We start from the raw sequence: 17,086 nt of genomic DNA, 5'->3' as shown, positions 1-17,086 counted from the left end.
GAGACCGTATCAAATGCCTTACTAAAGTCTAGGTATACCACATCCACCGCTTCTCCCTTATCCACAAGACTCGTTATCCTATCAAAGAAAGCTATCAGATTGGTCTTCCCTTTGGGCATCTGTGACCAATGGTATTTATAGTGACCAGACAGTCTTTTTAAACAAAATTGTTCTTACTGTAAGAATAAACAAAGCATTTAGAGTAAAGGGGGATTTTAAAACAGTCTACAAGCATGTCTGTCATACCAAAGGCTTACTATCCCCTGATGATAACCTAGGCAGGCCTAACTTCAGATACTCCAGTGGGTGTTTGTATCAGCCTGGTTTCCTGGAACAGCACACTAACAACTGCCTCCCTCTCTTTTGAGTCCCTTTTTAAACTTCTAGAATGCTTTTGATTTTGTGTTCCCATGTCTCTTCCTGTCCAGCATTGTTTCTTAACCTGCTTACCAAGCATTACCAAGCAATGACCTATCTGCAGCTATTGTTTTCTTGCTTGCTTGTTTTTCCCAATAGCCCTCATTATTAAATCAACAGATTTATATGTAAACATCCCCAATAATTAGGTTTGCATACAGTATTCATACATTATTACAAAACAGATCAGTGTCCATCATGCTTGTCATGAAATGTCTTCAAATTTCTTTGCATGTATAATGAATTCAGGCTTAGCTTACTCTTCCACTCCCAGTTCTCAAGTGTACACATGCAGAGTCTTGCTCACTTGAATTTTAGTTTGTGATGGATGTTGGGGCTTTGGAGGTACTGGGGATGCATGTGCTACCACTTGTGAGTTGGATCCATATCCTTTGAGTAAGTTACAGTCAGCAAGAAGTTGGGGACCATTACTAGAACTGATAGTTATTTGTGGCAGGAGAGCAAGGTGCCAACTTCTCTTAAAGAAGAAATTCATTAGACCCTTAATGAGTTATCTTGATACTGATACGCTCTCTGACTGTTGCTCTATCTCAAATCACATATATTTGAGGCAAGATTGAGAAAGCTGTGGCAAAATAACTCCAGCTGCACGTAGATTCTTCATGTTCCTGCCTATAATCAGTTTGGTTTTAGGGCTTAATAGAAAATGAAAGTTGCGTTGGTGGTGGTGGAAGATCAAGTGTCCATGATTATTTTTAGGTCTGTCATCTGCCTTCGATATTGTCAACTAACTTGCAGGCTGTAGTGGGGGTTGAATAGGTCTCCCTTTGGTGATATTATTTCTTACTCTCTGGGTCTTCTCTGAAAGAGATACAGGACAATTGCTTGTCTACTACAAAGGTGCTGTTCTGCAGAATTTTATTTAGTCCTTTTGTTAACCATTTTATTAGAATGGGGGTTAGTGAGGAAGAGTGTGGGTTGCAGTGTATTCTGTATGCTTATGTCTGAGCTTTATATTTCTGACTGCTGTTGCATTGAAATAGTTCGTCTAAGACTATGTCTACACTACAGTGGCACTTACTACAGCAATGGAAGGAGTCTCCCCACAAGGCAGTAGCTGGCAGACAGAAAAATACTTTCACTCACCTAGTGATGTCTATAATTGGATGTCGGTTGGCTTAACTACGTCTCTCAGGGATGTGAATTTGGGGCATAGAGGAGAGTTAAGTGGGAGAGGTTCAACCTACACAAAAGTGTATTTGCTAGATGAGAGGTAGTAGTTAAAGGAAATAGTGAAAAATCTGCTGGCCCTTCTTGGTAAATTAAGTCCATCATTTTCAGTATGTATAATCTAGGGAATCTTGTTGGATCCCTAGTTGCTTCTGCATATTGAAGTACCAGCGATTGCCACGTGCATTTATCATCTGTACTTGCATTCCTTTAGAAAGGCTGTGTTTATTTGGACATTTGTCAGCTCTAAGTTTAAGCTACTGTATTTAAAATGTAAGCACTACATGAGGCTGTACCTTAAAAGCATTTTGAAACTATACCTAGCACAGAATTCTGCAGAACTGAACATGGTCTGGAGAGAAAATGTCTTTCACCTATGCTCTGTGATAATCATAGGGCAGTGTTGCAGTGTTTCTCAAACTGGGGGTCCTGACCCAGAAAGGGGTAACAAGGCTATTGTAGTTTGCGGTGTTGCCACGCTTTCTTCTGCGCTCTCTTGAGAGTTAGGCAGCTGGAGAGTGATGGCTGCTGGCTGGACGCCTAGCTCTGAACACAGTACCACTGCCAGCAGCAGTGCAAAAGTAAGGGTGACATGGGGGGGTTGTCATATAAGGGTGTGACGACCCCTCCCAAAAATATTTTAAAATGTGGGCCCAGCAAAAAACATTTAAGACCCCTCTGCCATAGGGTATGTCAATACAGCAAGCAAAAACCCATGGTTGGCCTGGGTTAGCTGACATTGGCTGGGGCAACAGGGTATAACACTGCTGTATAGCCATCCGGACTCGGGCTGGAGCCTGGGCTCCAGAACCATCCCCCCTTGTGGGCAGCCATAGCTGGGTGAGGGGGCGGGTTCCAGAGCCCAGGTTCCAGTTTGAGCCCAAACTTCTGCAACGTAGGTTTACAGCCTTGTAGCCCAAGCCCAGGCCTGCCATGGGTGTAGACATCCATAGAGTTGAAGGCCGGAAGAGACCACTAGACCAGCTTGTCTATCCTCCTGTATATTACAGGCCACCAGCACGCTAAACCCAACAATGGAAAAGACACCCAAGTAAATGAGGCCCACAGAAGACTAGACTATTATGTGGTACAGGCAGGGAATAGGAGAGACTGAGGGGCACCCTGAGGCCCTCCAAGGACAGGGAAATGATTAAATGAGCTATACCCAGATAAACCTGGCAAGTGACCCACACTTTCACTGCAGATATGTTGATTCAAATGGGAGGGGGGCTAGTGGCAGGATGCTTTAGGTGAGGGGTTCTTGTCCCTGGAACTCCGTTCCCTCCTTCTTCCACAACAACCTATATTTAGTGACTTTTGGACATGTCACAAGAGACTTCCCCTCCCCACTAGGCTTTTGCTGACAGGGGGATGATTATGAGAGCAGACATTTGAGGTCAGTATTTTTTGCGGGGGGGAGGGAAGAATTGTTTCTTTTGAAACTATGGGTTTCGTCCTTGTTTGGGTGTTCAGCTCTGACATGCTTTATTTAAAATATGTCTTCATAGAAATGTTATAGGATGCCTGTAGCCTGAAATAAGCACAATTAATGAATTTGAATAAATAAAGGCCTACAGCCAGCATCTTCCTTCACATGCACCCTTGATTTACAATGACTTAAGGGACAACCTGTGCAGGGTGGATTGATTGAAATCAAAGCTATTTAAATCACCAATTTTAATTATGATTTAAGTCAGCAAGCAGGAAACATTGATTTAAATAACCAGTTTTGTTTTGCATTTATACTTTTTAGTTGCTTTCCTATTGGTTCTCATTAGTTGGTAAACCATTAAATGTTGATTTTTTGCAGCTGAATATAGCCTTTACACTAAAGTTTGGTGCTGCTTTTTACTAACCAGGAGGATGCATTATAGGGATGTAAAAGTTTAACCAGTTAACTGGTAAGGAATAGTCTTACCAGTTAACCTGCCTTAACTCTTAACCCTGTGCCGGCCCCAGTGGCCCTAGGCTGGCTGGAGCAGGCCCCAGCCACGCCGGCAGATCGGCTCCAGTCGCAGCTGCAGCAGCTGGCAAGATCTGCCCAAGCTGCATATTTCAGTTGTTTCAGTGGTTAACTTTTTAAATGATGTTTACATCCCTAATGCATTATACCTGAGCACATTTATTTAAACAGTTTAACTTACGTTTATTTAGATTCTTAAATTTTACTTTCATGTTTTGATGCATTTCTTGTTTACTAGATTGTTTTCATTATTATTATTATTTGTGATTATTTTGTGTCAAGCTCTGTTTGGATGGAAATTCAAATTCAGTCAAATGCGCAAAAACATTATTTTATTTCTTTATTTAATAAAACTACCTTAAAAAGCTGGGCACATAAATTGTTTTTATCAAACACGTTTTCATTTAAAACTAACTTATTAAACAAGGGAAGTATTATCTGTAGTTAATGAGTTAAACTGATTGTTTCTGGTCACTGTTTCCTTCAAGATTTTAGAACTAGTGGATCTCATCCTCTCGCACTTCGTTTTTATTTTTAGATTGGAAAAGGAAAATAAGCTTTCCCACTTTTTCAACTCCTAATCAGTTTCTTAACTCTGAATGAATTAGTCATTGAACTGAACTGCTTGAATAAACTGAAATGAAAAAAATATTCTTTCTGCACCCGCAGAAGAGGCTACTGCTATCAAAAACTGGGCTAGCACTTCACCAAGCTCTGGTTCAAGGTGCTTAGCCAGTGACTTCCCACCAGTTCAGTGGTTTGGTTTTCTTTAAAATTTGGTAGCAAAAGTACTGCTTAATATTATTTTTTATGTTTAATTTAAATGATTTTAATAGATTATAATGTTAGGCATTAATGTAGCTTGTCAATTTCAAATTTAATTTTAAATTGGTTTATTTTTAAAAAATAAACCTGTATTAAATTTAAAATCTGATTTTTTAAAAATGTTGTTTTAATCTATTTTTATCCACACTGAGCTTGGCTGGCTCATCCAAAAGTAGAGTTTAGTCCCATTCAACTGTAAAATTGTCTTGAAAAATCATTCTTGTTTCACATATGCAACTTTTTCCTACTTTTCTCACTTTAAAACAACCATGGCACAGCCCAGTTTTAGGGATTGTTTAGCATTTTATTGTTACAAAATATTTTGCTTTCAGTCTACTTATTTAAGGAAATTTCTGCCTGAAACCTTTTAAAATATGTCACTAAACCCTGCAAAAACTGAGACATTAATGGGAGTGACAGTGTCACTTTCACTAGAATATCATAGGTGGTCTGATGTTTCTTGCTTTCACTCTCACCCTTTAATAAGGAAAGTGGGAGATTGTCTGATACCTGTTTTTTATCCTCACGTTCAGAGAAATATGCTCTAAGCATTGAAAGCCATGAATTACCCCTACCCTAAAGAAGCAAGTTGTTGATTATTCCAGCAGAAATCTACGTTTATTATAATCTGTATCTGAGATATGAGGTGCTTAAAATGCATTAAATATTTCAGTTAAGGTTTCAGCAATCACCTGAATTCTACCACCTGTGCTCCTGCCATACTCCATTAAGAGACCTAAACTCGTGTCACACACACACACCCCCCGCCTCGGCCCCTCACTATTAAGGGATCTTCTTTTAATCTGGGAATACTGTGAATAGGAGGCTAAATAGGGATTAAAGTGAGTATGGTCTGTTTGGGTTTATGAACAGGGCTGGAAACTCCCCTTGGTAACCTGTCTAACAGTAAATTCAGTCAAGTGCAAGCAAATTACTGTTAGACAGGTTTCCAAGGGGAGTTTCCAAGAGCCCAGTTATATTCCTCCTTCACCTCTTTCCCATTTTGATGAGTGAATGACTGGAAAAACTCTTCAGTAGGTGACTTGGAACACATGTTGTCATCTCCTTGGAAAGGGCAGAGACTTCATTTCTACCATGGATTGGAAATGCTGGGTCACCACTTTTGCGTTAGTGGCCTGACTTTGTATTGAAAGATTGCCCGGCCTCCCTGCTTTTTGGGAAGGTCGGCTCCAGCCCCCAGTGCGCCAAGCGTGTGCTTGGGGCGGCATGCCGCGGGGGGCGCTCTGCCGGTTGCCGGGAAGGCGACAGGCAGCTCCAGTGGACCCTACCGCAGGTGTGCCTGCGGAGGGTCTGCTGGTCCCGCGGCTCCGGTGGAGCATCCGCAAGCACGCTTGCGGGAGGTCCACCAGAGCCATGGGACCAGCGGACCCTCCGCAGGGACGTCTGCGGGAGGTCCACTGGAGCCGCGGGACCGGCGAGCAGCAGAGCGCCCCCTGCGGCGTGCCGCCGTGCTTGGGGCAGCGAAATGGCTAGAGCCGGCCCTGCTTTTTGGTACCCATAGGAGGGGCTGAACTTTGTAGCTCTGTAGTTGGTATAAACCAAGCTATTTCACTGGCTTCTTCAAGCGTTCACTCTCTTCAAAGACAATATTTCTTCCCCAAAGGAAAAATATCTTGCATGGCATCTTTCCTTGCCTTAGTGACAATGTCATGCTGACATCTCTGCATCAGGTGGCTGCAGTTCTTGGGAAGTGTGTGTGCGCGCGAGGGGAACTTGTATTGTCACATGCTGAGCAGGTTTATTAAGATGGAAAAACAGTGTGGAAGGGGATGGCGTAGAAGAAATCAGGGAAAATGGCACTTGAGTAGGTGGGGGTGTCCACTGAATTATAAAGAGTCAAGAGTCTGGATCAAGCACAAACTGATTTTCTATAGAGAACAGATAAAATGGGAATGAACACAGAGAAGGAGGACATACAAAGTGAGTTCTACATATGCATTTATGAGAATAAATTACTTTTTTCTCCCCTTTTGACTCCATGCTGGTGAAATGAGCCCTGAAGTCTCTGTTTATCCCCAAAATAGGCATGGTATAGGCAGTGCCAAGGAAGATTCCCTCATGCCACCTCTTACCGCAGTATTTTACTACTGGAGAAACCACCACTGAGGTGAAGGGGAAGTTCAATCTTTGTATTCTGGTCCCCTTCAGCTAGCCTGTCTCCCTGTGAAAACAGCTTAGTTACCTGACAGACCATAAGGTAACTAAATTGTAAACCACATATTTCAGATCAAACTCCCTAGACTCTGTTTACATCATTACAAATACTGGTTGAGTTTCACCGGGGAATTTTTTCAAAGCTTTCCTGCAGCTAACTCTAATTTAGCTGCACTGTGTTATTAATGGTGAGAGCCCAGTCTAGATGCACTGCCAGCGTTTGTAAGCGGCCGGTAGCCATGCTAAAATCAGCTCTAATCTACAGTGTTAAGAACACTGATAGCCAGCGGCGGCTCCAGGCACCAGCGCTCCAAGCGCGTGCCTGGGGCGGCAAGCCACAGGGGGGCGCCCTGCTGGTCCCTGCAAGGGTGGCAGCCTTCGGCAGCTTGCCTGTGGGGGGTCCGCCGGTCCTGCGGATTCAGCGGCAATTCGGCGGCGGTTAGGCTGAAGCTGCGGCACCAGCGGACCCTCCGCAGGCAAACCACTGAAGGCAGCCTGTCTGCCGGGTTTGAGGCAGCAAAAAAGCTAGAACCACCCCTGCTGATTGCCCATTTACACTGAGACTCTCATCAATGCTAACTAGTGGAGATAAATAATGTTAGTAAGAGGAAACTTTTAAAAATTTACTCAGTGTAGTACTTCTTTTTTTTGTGTGGGATGTGGAGAGTTAACCGTTAAAATGCCCCATCTGGTTGATTTTATGGCATCGGCTTACTTTTCACAGAGGAGTTGGAGATGGATATCCAAGCACTGCCTTTCTTTCTTCTGCCATTTGCAGTATGCAGCCTATTCACATTGGTGGGCATTTGGTATCCAAGCTGAGGACAGGATACAGCCCTGCCTGAGCCAGGAAAAAAGCATGGGGGAAGGTAGTGCCAGGAGAGAATGGGGGAATGAGTTGTTCATTTTTGTTTTTCACTCTGCAAGCATGGAGGAGAAGGAAGGAGGCCAGGGATAGACCAATTTTAACTTCTTTATTATTGAGCTGTACCATATAAAGCCTAATTACTCAGCCACCAGGATCATCAGGTCAGGTAACCTGAGAGGAGCATAATCTTCAACTGCAGCAAAGAGATGAAGGAGGGAAGGGATACAGTGGGGTTTGGAGGGCAGTTGAAAAGAGGCAAAGCTTGAGTTGGTAATGGCAGAAAGGCAGCTGTCACTAAGGATAAGGGGTCTGTGCCTGTGTCCGGTACTAAGTTCTCACTGTTTGCAGGCTCCTCTTGGGCAGCAGAGCATCTTATCATTTTATAAATAATTGCTAGCAAAATCCTAAGCAATCTCAGTTGACAGGTGATTCAGCAGCTGCTGAGTCACATATAGGGCTTGGTGATTGCACAGTGATGGCTCATTAGTGTGCATAGATGAAGAACATCGAAGGGCTTTTTTGCTGCCAGGGTGATGGTGCTCCCTGTCAGCTTTAAAGAATGTGAGTTCTGGAGCCTGTGCTTTGGAAGAGTAGCGGTTTGTGATAGTGATGACAAGACAGGATATTAGTGCAGTCTTTCTCCCTCTGTATTTCTTCCCCCTCCCTTACTTGTAGTCTGTCTGCTCTGGAAGTGGAAGGTGACAGAGAGGACTCATGGAAGTGAACACCAAGACAGGTAAAACTGTCTACTGATGAACTATCCCAATTTAAATTCCCTGGGATCAGGAAAATATGTCTCATAACATGCCAGGTCCACCCTGGGAAGGGGCCCATAATGACTGTAGTACCAGGCTGCGGCAGGAGAAGGGATACAGAGAGCTCCAGCCCTAGGGCCATTGTTGGGGGTGCAGAGACCTTTATCCTAATTAAGTTTATGAACAGCCATCAGCTGGAAAGTAGCTGTCCTTAACTGGAAAGAAGAGGTCTTTATGAGCAAGGCTGGATTAACCTTTTGTGGGCTTGACGCCAAACATATTTGTGGGCCCCTTAGGGGAATGAACGTGGTCCCTGGATCCCACTTCCAGTCCTGCCTTCGATAGTGGGGGCTTGAGATGTCCTCCAATCGGGGTTGCGTGGGAGCTGACAGGTCCTCCGGCCCTGGGGCTGTAGCAGGGAGGCAGAGAGAAAGTGCAACTTTCAAATGTAGATTTTTTTTCCCCCCCATAACTGCACTCAAACATAAACCAGCGTAAAATGTCTTATTTACCTTGCAATGCTGGCTTCAAAAGTACCATGTGAATGCCTGTTCTCGCTTTCAGGTGATGTAAATAAAGAAGCAGGCAACATTATTTCCCGTAAATGTAAACAACCTTGTTTGTCTGAGCGATTGGCTGGAACAAGAAGTAGAACTGAATGGACTTGTAGGCTCTAAAGTTTGAGTGCAGTTACCTAACCAAAAAAAAAAAAAAAAAAATCTACATTTGTAAGTTACATTTTCAGGATAAAGAGACTGCACTACAGTCCATTGAAAAATACTGTTTCTTTTGTTTTTTCAGTGCCAATATTTGTAATAAAAAAATATAAAGTGAGCACTATACTTTGTATTCTGTCTTGTAATTGAAATCAATATATTTGAAAATGTAGAAAAACATCAACAATATTTACACTAAACAATAGAATACCAATTTAAATGTAATAGTGCAATTAAAACGGCAATTAATCTTGAATAATTTTTTAATCAAGTTAATTTGTTTTGAGTTAATCACTTGAGTTAAGAGCAATTGACAACCCTAGCAATAGTCAGTTTAGACCATTTTGTATGTATAATTGGGATTATGTTTTCCAATGTGCATTACTTTGCATTTATCAACATTGAATTTCATCTATCATTTTGTTGCTCAGTCACCCAGTTTTGTGAGATCCCTTTGTAACTTTTCACAATCTCTTTTGGCCTTACTTGTCTTGAGTAATTTTATATCATCTGCAAACTTTTCCGCCTCACTGTTTACTCCTTTTTCTGTTGAACAGCACTAATCCCAGTACAAGTATCAGAGGGGTAGCCGTGTTAGTCTGGATCTGTAAAAGCAGCAGAGAATCCTGTGGCACCTTATAGACTAACAGACATTTTGGAGCATGAGCTTTCGTGGGTGAATACCCACTTTGTCAGATGCGTGACAAAGTGGGTATTCACCCACGAAAGCTCATGCTCCAAAACGTCTGTTAGTCTATAAGGTGCCACAGGATTCTCGTCTGCAATCCCAGTACAGATACCCGGGGGACCCCCCTTTTTATTCTCTCTATACTGAAAATAGCATTTATTCCTGCTCTTTGTTTCCTATCTTTTTAATCAGTTAGTGATCCATGAGAGGACCTTTCCTCTTATCCCAAGACTGCTTACTTTGTTAAGAGACATTGGCAAGGGAATTTGTCAAAGGCTTTTTGGAAGTCTCAAGTACACTATAGCCACTGGATCACCCTTATCCACATGTTTGTTGACCTCTTTAAAGAACTCTAATAGATTAGTAAGACATGATTTCCCTTTACAGAAGCTATATTGAATCTTTGCCAACAAATTGTGTTCAACTATGCGTCTGATAATTCTGTTCTTCACTATAGTTTCAACCAGTTTGCCTGTTAGTTTGTGTCTTTTTTGCTAGTTGCCCTTCAAATTCTTTTTTGGGCTGCCAAATAAATACTTTTACACTGGACTTGCCAGAGTTTATGCAACTTTCTGTTTTCCTCCGTAGGATTTGACTTCCAATTCTTAAAGGATGCCTTTTTGCCTCTAACAGCCTCTTTTACTCTGTTTAGTATTTTTCTTTTGGTCCTCTTGCTGTGTTTTGTTTTTGTTTTTTTAATTGGAGTATACATTTAATCTGAGCCTCTATTATGGTGTTTTTAAAAAAGTTTTCATGCAGCTTGCAGGCATTTCACTCTCGTGAATTTGTTTCCATTTAAGTAGCTTCCTCATTTTTGTGTAGTTCCCCTTCTTGAAGTTAAATGCTGCTGTGGTGGGTTTCTTTGGTATCCTCCTAGGATGTTAAATTTAATTACATCACAGTTGCTATTACCAAGCTGAACAGCTACATTCACCTCTTCGACCAGATTCTGTGCTCCACTTAGAGCTAAAATGAGAATTACCTCTTCCTTTGTGGGTTCCAGGACTAGCTGCTCCAAGAAGCAGTTGTTAATTATGTCTAGAAATTTTATCTTTGCATCATGTCCTGAGGTGACATATACCAATCAATGTGGGGATAGTTGAAATCCCCCGTTATTATTGAGTTTTCTATTTTTGTAGCCTCTTTCATCTCCCTGAGTATTTCATAGTCCCCATCACCATTTTCGTCACGTGGTCAGTAGTATGTTCCTACTGCTATACACTTATTGTTGAAACGTGGAATGTCTGTCTATAGAGATTCTGTGGTACCGCTTGATTCATTTAAGATTTTTACTATATTTGACTCTGTGCTTTCTTTCTCATATAATGCCACTCCCCCACCAGCACAACCTACTCTCATCCCTACATATTTTGAATTCTGGTATTAATGTCCCATTAATTACCATCATTCCACCAAGTTTCTGTGATGTCTATTATAGCAGCATCTTCATTTAATACCAGGCACTCGAGTTCACCCATCTTAGTATTTAAATTTCTAGCATTTGTATACAAGTACTTATAGAATTTGTCAGGCTTTAGTTGTCGGCTTTCATGTGATGTAATTGAATGGGACTCCTTTTCATTTGACTGTTTCTCTTCAGTTCCCATTTGTACTCTATCAACTTCTATCCTCTCTTCGTTAGTAGGATCTAGAAGATCCCTATTAAGAGTTCCTCCCCTAAGGGATGTCTCTGTCCAAATTGTGTGCTCTTCTGTACCCATCAGCTTTCCCGCCGCCCTTAATTTAAAGACTCCTCTGACCCTCTTTAATTTTATATGCCAGCAATTATATGTCAGTGGAGCCTATCTTTCCTGGATAAGCTCCTCCTTTCACAAAAGGTTCTCCAGTTCCTAATAAATCTAAAACCCTCCTCCGTACACCATTGTTTCATCCACACATTGAAGCCCTGCCGTTCTGCCTCTCTAACTGGCCTTGATGGTGGAACTGAATGCACTACTATGGAGCTTCTGGACTTGAATCTGGACTTGAATCTCTTATGTAGCAGATTTGGCCTTTAGGACCTCTCTCCGACCTTTCCCTATGTCATTGGTACCTACATGAACCACGTTACTGGCTCCTCCCTAGCACTGCACATATATTTGTCTGGATGTCTTGAGAGATCTGCAACCTTCATACCCAGCAAGCAATTCACCATGCGGTTGTCTTGGACATCACAAACCTAACTATCTATATTTCTAATGATCAAATCCCCCGTTACTATTACTGGTCTCTGCCTAACAAGTGAGGTCCCCTTCCCCAGTGTGTGAAGATACCATGACATCATCTGGAAGAAGGATTCCAGCTATGAGATCGTTTCCCTCTGTTCCACTTTAATGTTCTCCTTCCCTGAGACTTTCATCCTCCTCAACAGCACAGAGGCAATGGAACCACTCTGCTGTGTCCCGGAAAGTCTCATCTTTGTACCTCTCTGTTTCCCTTAGCTCCTCCAGTTCAGCCACTCTGGCCTCTAGCCTGTGACACAAACTGCTTCCTTGACTCCATACATATCCCACCTGCCCATAAGGCAGGTAATCGTACATGCTGCATTCAGTGCAATAAACTGGGTAGGCCCTGCTCTGCTGCTGGGCTTCTGCCTGCATTAGTTATAGTCCTGCAGCTATTTTTGGGGTGTGGGGGGACCGGTAAGGGGGAAGGTGTTTATTGGCCTAAATTTAGGGCATGTTAGATATATCGGGCTCTCACACTCCCTCTCTAAACTCCCCTGCTAGCTCCTCTGGTCACTTAAAAGCTGGCTTTTTAACCCTTAATTCTCCCTGAGTAGTTTCGTCCCCTTGTTTACAGATCCTAAAGGATTTAGGGATCAAAGCCTTATTAAGATGCTCTCAGCCTTGCCTGGCAGGCCTTAGGCTCAGCACATGGGGCCCTAACCAGACCACACTATAAACTTCAGGCAGGCAGGCACACTGCAAGCACACGGACACACAACAAACTCACCCCAAGCATCATGTTGTTGCTCCTCCTTCACCTGGAGAACTCCCTCATTAAACTTCCCAAATGTCAAACTATGATTTATTTCTGTGTAATGATATGGCTCATTGTAGACTTTTGGTGCTTGTTTCCTAGTTGTAAATCTCGACTGATCATGTAGCTCTATAAGAGCTCAAAGGCAAGAGATATTTAATGTTACAGCAGAGCAGGTGGAACTGAAATCTATTAGGTATTATGGTAGGAAAAAAATCACCACCATTTTCCCATTTTGCAGTGAAAACAGTGCACTGTCTAATCGTACTGTGCTGTTAGTTGCATTATTAATACCTGAAGAGAGAGTTGAGGGATGGGGAAGGGGAAATGAGAAACTTTTATCTTTAGTGGTCCTTCCTCTTTAGCTTTTGGTAACCTGAATCAAAACTGTTTAAGTGAGGGAAAATAATTTATAGTCCATCTTCCTTTCCTTGCAGTATACATGAAGCTTCAGTGTCATACCTGATATGACGGACCCAGACGTCCTCACTGAAGTCCCAGCGGCTCTGAAGCGCCTTGCCAAGTACGTGGTGCGTGGTTTTTATGGCATTGAACATGCTTTGGCTCTGGACATCCTCATCCGGAATCCCTGCGTAAAGGAGGAGGACATGTTGGAGCTGCTGAAGTTTGATCGGAAGCAACTGCGGGCAGTTCTCAACACCCTCAAAGGGGACAAGTTCATCAAATGCAGGATGAGAGTGGAGACAGCTCCGGATGGCAAAACCACCCGGCACAACTACTACTTCATCAATTATCGCCTGCTGGTCAATGTGGTGAAGTACAAGCTGGACCACATGAGGAGGAGGATTGAGACTGATGAGAGAGACTCCACCAATCGTGCCTCCTTCAAATGTCCTATTTGTTTCAGCACCTTCACAGACTTGGAGGCCAATCAGCTGTTTGATCCCATGACAGGTATGGTGCAAGCATCAAATACTTCTGTTTTTTCTTTCATCATTTAGACTCCAGAATTTCAGGAAATTCAGTGCTTTTCAGTAGTGAAACATACTTTGGTGATTGTGTTTCTCCTGGATTATCCTGGAGCTGTGAGCACTATGGTTCAAGAGTTGCTAATATTAGAATGAAACACAAAATTCAAACCCAAAGTCCTAATAGTTTGTAATCAAAGATTCCGTGTTGCTTCTTGAAAGAGTAGGAGTGTTAGATCCTCAGACTGAGCAAATTTCAACATGGATAGTTACATGGTCTTCTTAGTTTTCCCTTTCAGTTTGAATAGAACAGGGTATTCTTTGCTTCCTGACCTCAACTGTTCTGCAGTGTTGGTGAGAGAGATTAAACAACTGCCACCTGCCCCAGTGGTTGGCGGTGTTTTGGTGATGGATGCAGTATTACTTATATAGTTGTACAATTCAGGAACAGTGTTCATAAAGTAAATACTTGTGGATGTTTGGGTAAAAGGCAGTATAGAAATGAAAGCTCAGTATCACAATCAAATTCAAAGGAGAAGAAAGCAGGGCGGCTTTGTTGATGGTATGCAGCCTTTTATCACATGCTGCTCTTGCCTGTACATAAGAATGGCCATACTGGGTCAGACCAAACGTCCATCTAGCCCAGTATCCTGTTTTCCAACAGTGACCAATGCCAGTACTCCAGAGGGAATGAACAGAACAGGTAATCATCGTGATCTGTCGCCCTTTCCCAGCTTCTAGCAAACAGAGACTAGGGACATCATCCCTGCCCATCCTGACTAATAGCCGTTGATGGACCTATCCTCCATAAATTTATCTAGTTCTTTTTTGAACCCTGTTATATTCTTGGCCTTCACAACATCCTCTGGCAAGGAGGTCCACAGATTGACTGTGTGTTGTGTGAAAAAATACTTCCTTTTGTTTGTTTTAAACCTGTTGTCTATTAATTTCATTTGATGGCCCCATGTTCTTGTGGTATGAAAGGAGTAAATAACACTTCCTTATTTAATTTCTCCACACCAGTCATGATTTTATAGACCTCTATCATATCCCCCCTTAGTTGTCTCTTTTCCAAGCTGAAAAGTCCCAGTCTTATTAATCTCTCCTCATATGGCATCTGTTCTATACCCCTAATAATTTTTGTTCTTAGAGTGCTGTCCCTGTGGGTGCTCCACTGCACCGTCACCTACAGTGGAGCACCCACAGGGACACACATCTTGAAGAACCTCAGTTACTGCAAAGTGAGTAACTTTCTCTTCTTCTTCGAGTGCTGTCCCTGTGGGTGCTCCACTGTAGGTGACGGTGCGTCCCAGCACCGTTGATCGGAGATTTTCGGTAGCAGTGCCTGGTTGGGACGCATGCACTCAGTTGGCATCTCCCGTCTCATTGGAATCTTCCTGAGCGCGTGCGTCCCGCACCCTCCTCAGTTCCTTCTCAATCGCCCTCGGCTGAAGACGGGACTCGGAGCAGTGCTGATCCTCTTCCCTGGTTTTTGAACGAAACAATTACATAGAAATAGTTAGTTAGTAATATCCTAGTTGTTTCCCTTCCTTTAGAATAATTACTTAGTTTAAAAAAAAAAGGAAAAAAAAAATTTCCTCAGGTTTGTCTCCCACTGAGACTCTCTCCCCTGGCATTACTAGTGCAATAATGCCAGGGGCTTCAGAATTCAAGGAAAGTGCTTCCTGTCAGGACTTTATGCCAATGTCCAATGAGCACTCGTGCTGTGTGAAGTGCCTTGGCGAGACACATGTCTCTGCCAAGTGAGTCCACTGCACGAGCCTCAAAACCAGGGCTTGTCCTGACAGGAACCTGCCGCTGAAACTGCTTCTCATGCAGAAATCCCTGCAGCCACCTCTGGAGACAGGTAATGGCAAACCCTCTCCTTCACACTCCCCGGCCAGGTCCGAATGACCGGGAGCATGGCTTCACCCTCTTTGGAGCAGAGGCAAGAAGCATTGCAGCTGCCTATGGAGCAGGGCTGTAAACTCTCTCCCTCACGCTCCCCTGCCAAGGCAGAACTGACCCGGGAGCATGGTTTCACCCTCTCTGGAGCAGAGGCAAGAAGCATTGCAGCTGCCTCTGGAGCAGGGCAGTAAACCCACTCTCTCATGCTCTCCTGCCAAGGCAGAACCGACTGGGAGCATGGCTTCACCCTCTCTGGACAGAGGCAAGAAGCATTGCAGCTGCCTATGGAGCAGGGCAGTAAACCTGCTCCCTCATGCTCCCCTGCCAGGTCAGAACCGACCAGGAGCCCGGCTTCACCCTCTCACGTGAAGAGGCAGGAAGCCCTAATGTCTCCTCTCATAGACACTCAAGAGGGTAATTGATCTCCCACAGAGTCTTTACCTTTGGTGCTGTCACCTCCGAGAGCAGGCAACTCTGACCGCCCCTACACTTTACAAGCAACTCTCATGGGGCTATAAAGCAGGGACCCAACTTCCTGCAGCGGGAAGCTCTCCTCGGCACCGGTTTCCCTGGCACCGGCAATGGACCCGGTGCCAACAACGAGGTCCACCTCCGGCACCAAGCCTGCCTGCTACCCCCAGCAGATTCAGACCCTCTGCGAGGCTCTCACAAACAGCTCTCGGCTCCTGCCAAAGTGAAACTAAAATCACTCCGGGCTGCCGCTCAGACTTCATGCTCTGCAGCACACCAGCCTACGGAGCAGCAACAATTCCTGCATCAGCAGGATATCTCTGTGGCCCCTAGGGCTGACTCTCTGCTCTGGGACAGGGAGCACTCATTGTTTGAACAGCAGCTCTCCCCACGTGACCTGGATACTTTCACTGACAGTGAGAACGGCACACAGCAGCAGGCAGGGTTCTCCCTGCCTGAGTCTCCCCACGCCCCCAGCACCGGAGCCATATATACCCCAAGACATGGGGTATCATAAGAATCAGCCTCAGTTTCCCTACTTTGTCCCCCAGTGGCCAGGACCCATTTTTTTTTCCTACCCGATGCCCTGGCCTCAGTGGTACCCGTGGTTCGCTCCTGCCACTGCTTCTCCTTGCGCGCCTTCTACCAGACTGCAAGCTCATCCTATGCCTGTATCCCCAGCTCTATCAACATCTAGAGCTCCTAAACCCCCTCCTGAAGACGTGGGCTATGACCCCCTTCCCTGTTTTACTGGCTCCTCCCTCGCCATGAGCTGAAGAAGTTGCCCTTATGCCTCCACCTCCACAAAAGATGGACGGCTTTATGTGATTCCACGAACTCAGGACATCCCTTTGGAGGAAGTCCAGGAGACACAACGTAGGCTTCTCAAAATCCTCCAACCCTCTGCACCTTCAAAGATAGCACTACCCATAGAGAAAGCTCTCCTAGAACCAGCTGATACTCTCTTGCAGACCCCACCTCCATTCACCAACATGCAAGAAAGCTCAACATGAATACTACATGCCTGCGAAGGACATTGATTTCTTATTTTCCCCACCCACAACCCAATTCTATTGTGGTTGATGCAGCAACACACAGAACAAAGCAGCCACACTACTGGCCCACTCTGCAGGACAAGGACCCCAAACGTCTTGACCTCCTGGACCGCAAGGTTTATACTCTTCTACTTTGCAATTTA

The 17,086-nt window shown here is 44.0% G+C and overlaps 1 protein-coding gene across 2 annotated transcripts in view; it reads left to right on the top strand.

The window, feature by feature from the left end:
• GTF2E1 (general transcription factor IIE subunit 1) overlaps window positions 1-17,086 on the top strand; it is a 115,058-nt gene that overhangs the window by 5,407 nt on the left and 92,565 nt on the right. The window contains exons 1-2 of one of the 2 annotated variants that reach the window (XM_075071831.1): window positions 6,445-6,524; window positions 13,018-13,495. In XM_075071831.1, coding sequence (XP_074927932.1) covers window positions 13,048-13,495 — 448 coding nt within the window. In that variant the 5' untranslated portion in view covers window positions 6,445-6,524; window positions 13,018-13,047. Of the gene's footprint in view, window positions 1-6,444; window positions 6,525-13,017; window positions 13,496-17,086 lie in introns of those variants that run through there. The other variant, XM_075071827.1, reaches the window with a different exon arrangement.

The sequence above is a fragment of the Chelonoidis abingdonii genome, chromosome 1 (genome assembly GCF_003597395.2).
Source record: "Chelonoidis abingdonii isolate Lonesome George chromosome 1, CheloAbing_2.0, whole genome shotgun sequence".
Classification (NCBI taxonomy): Eukaryota; Metazoa; Chordata; order Testudines; family Testudinidae; genus Chelonoidis; species Chelonoidis abingdonii.
This window is presented reverse-complemented; position numbering and strand designations above follow the sequence as displayed.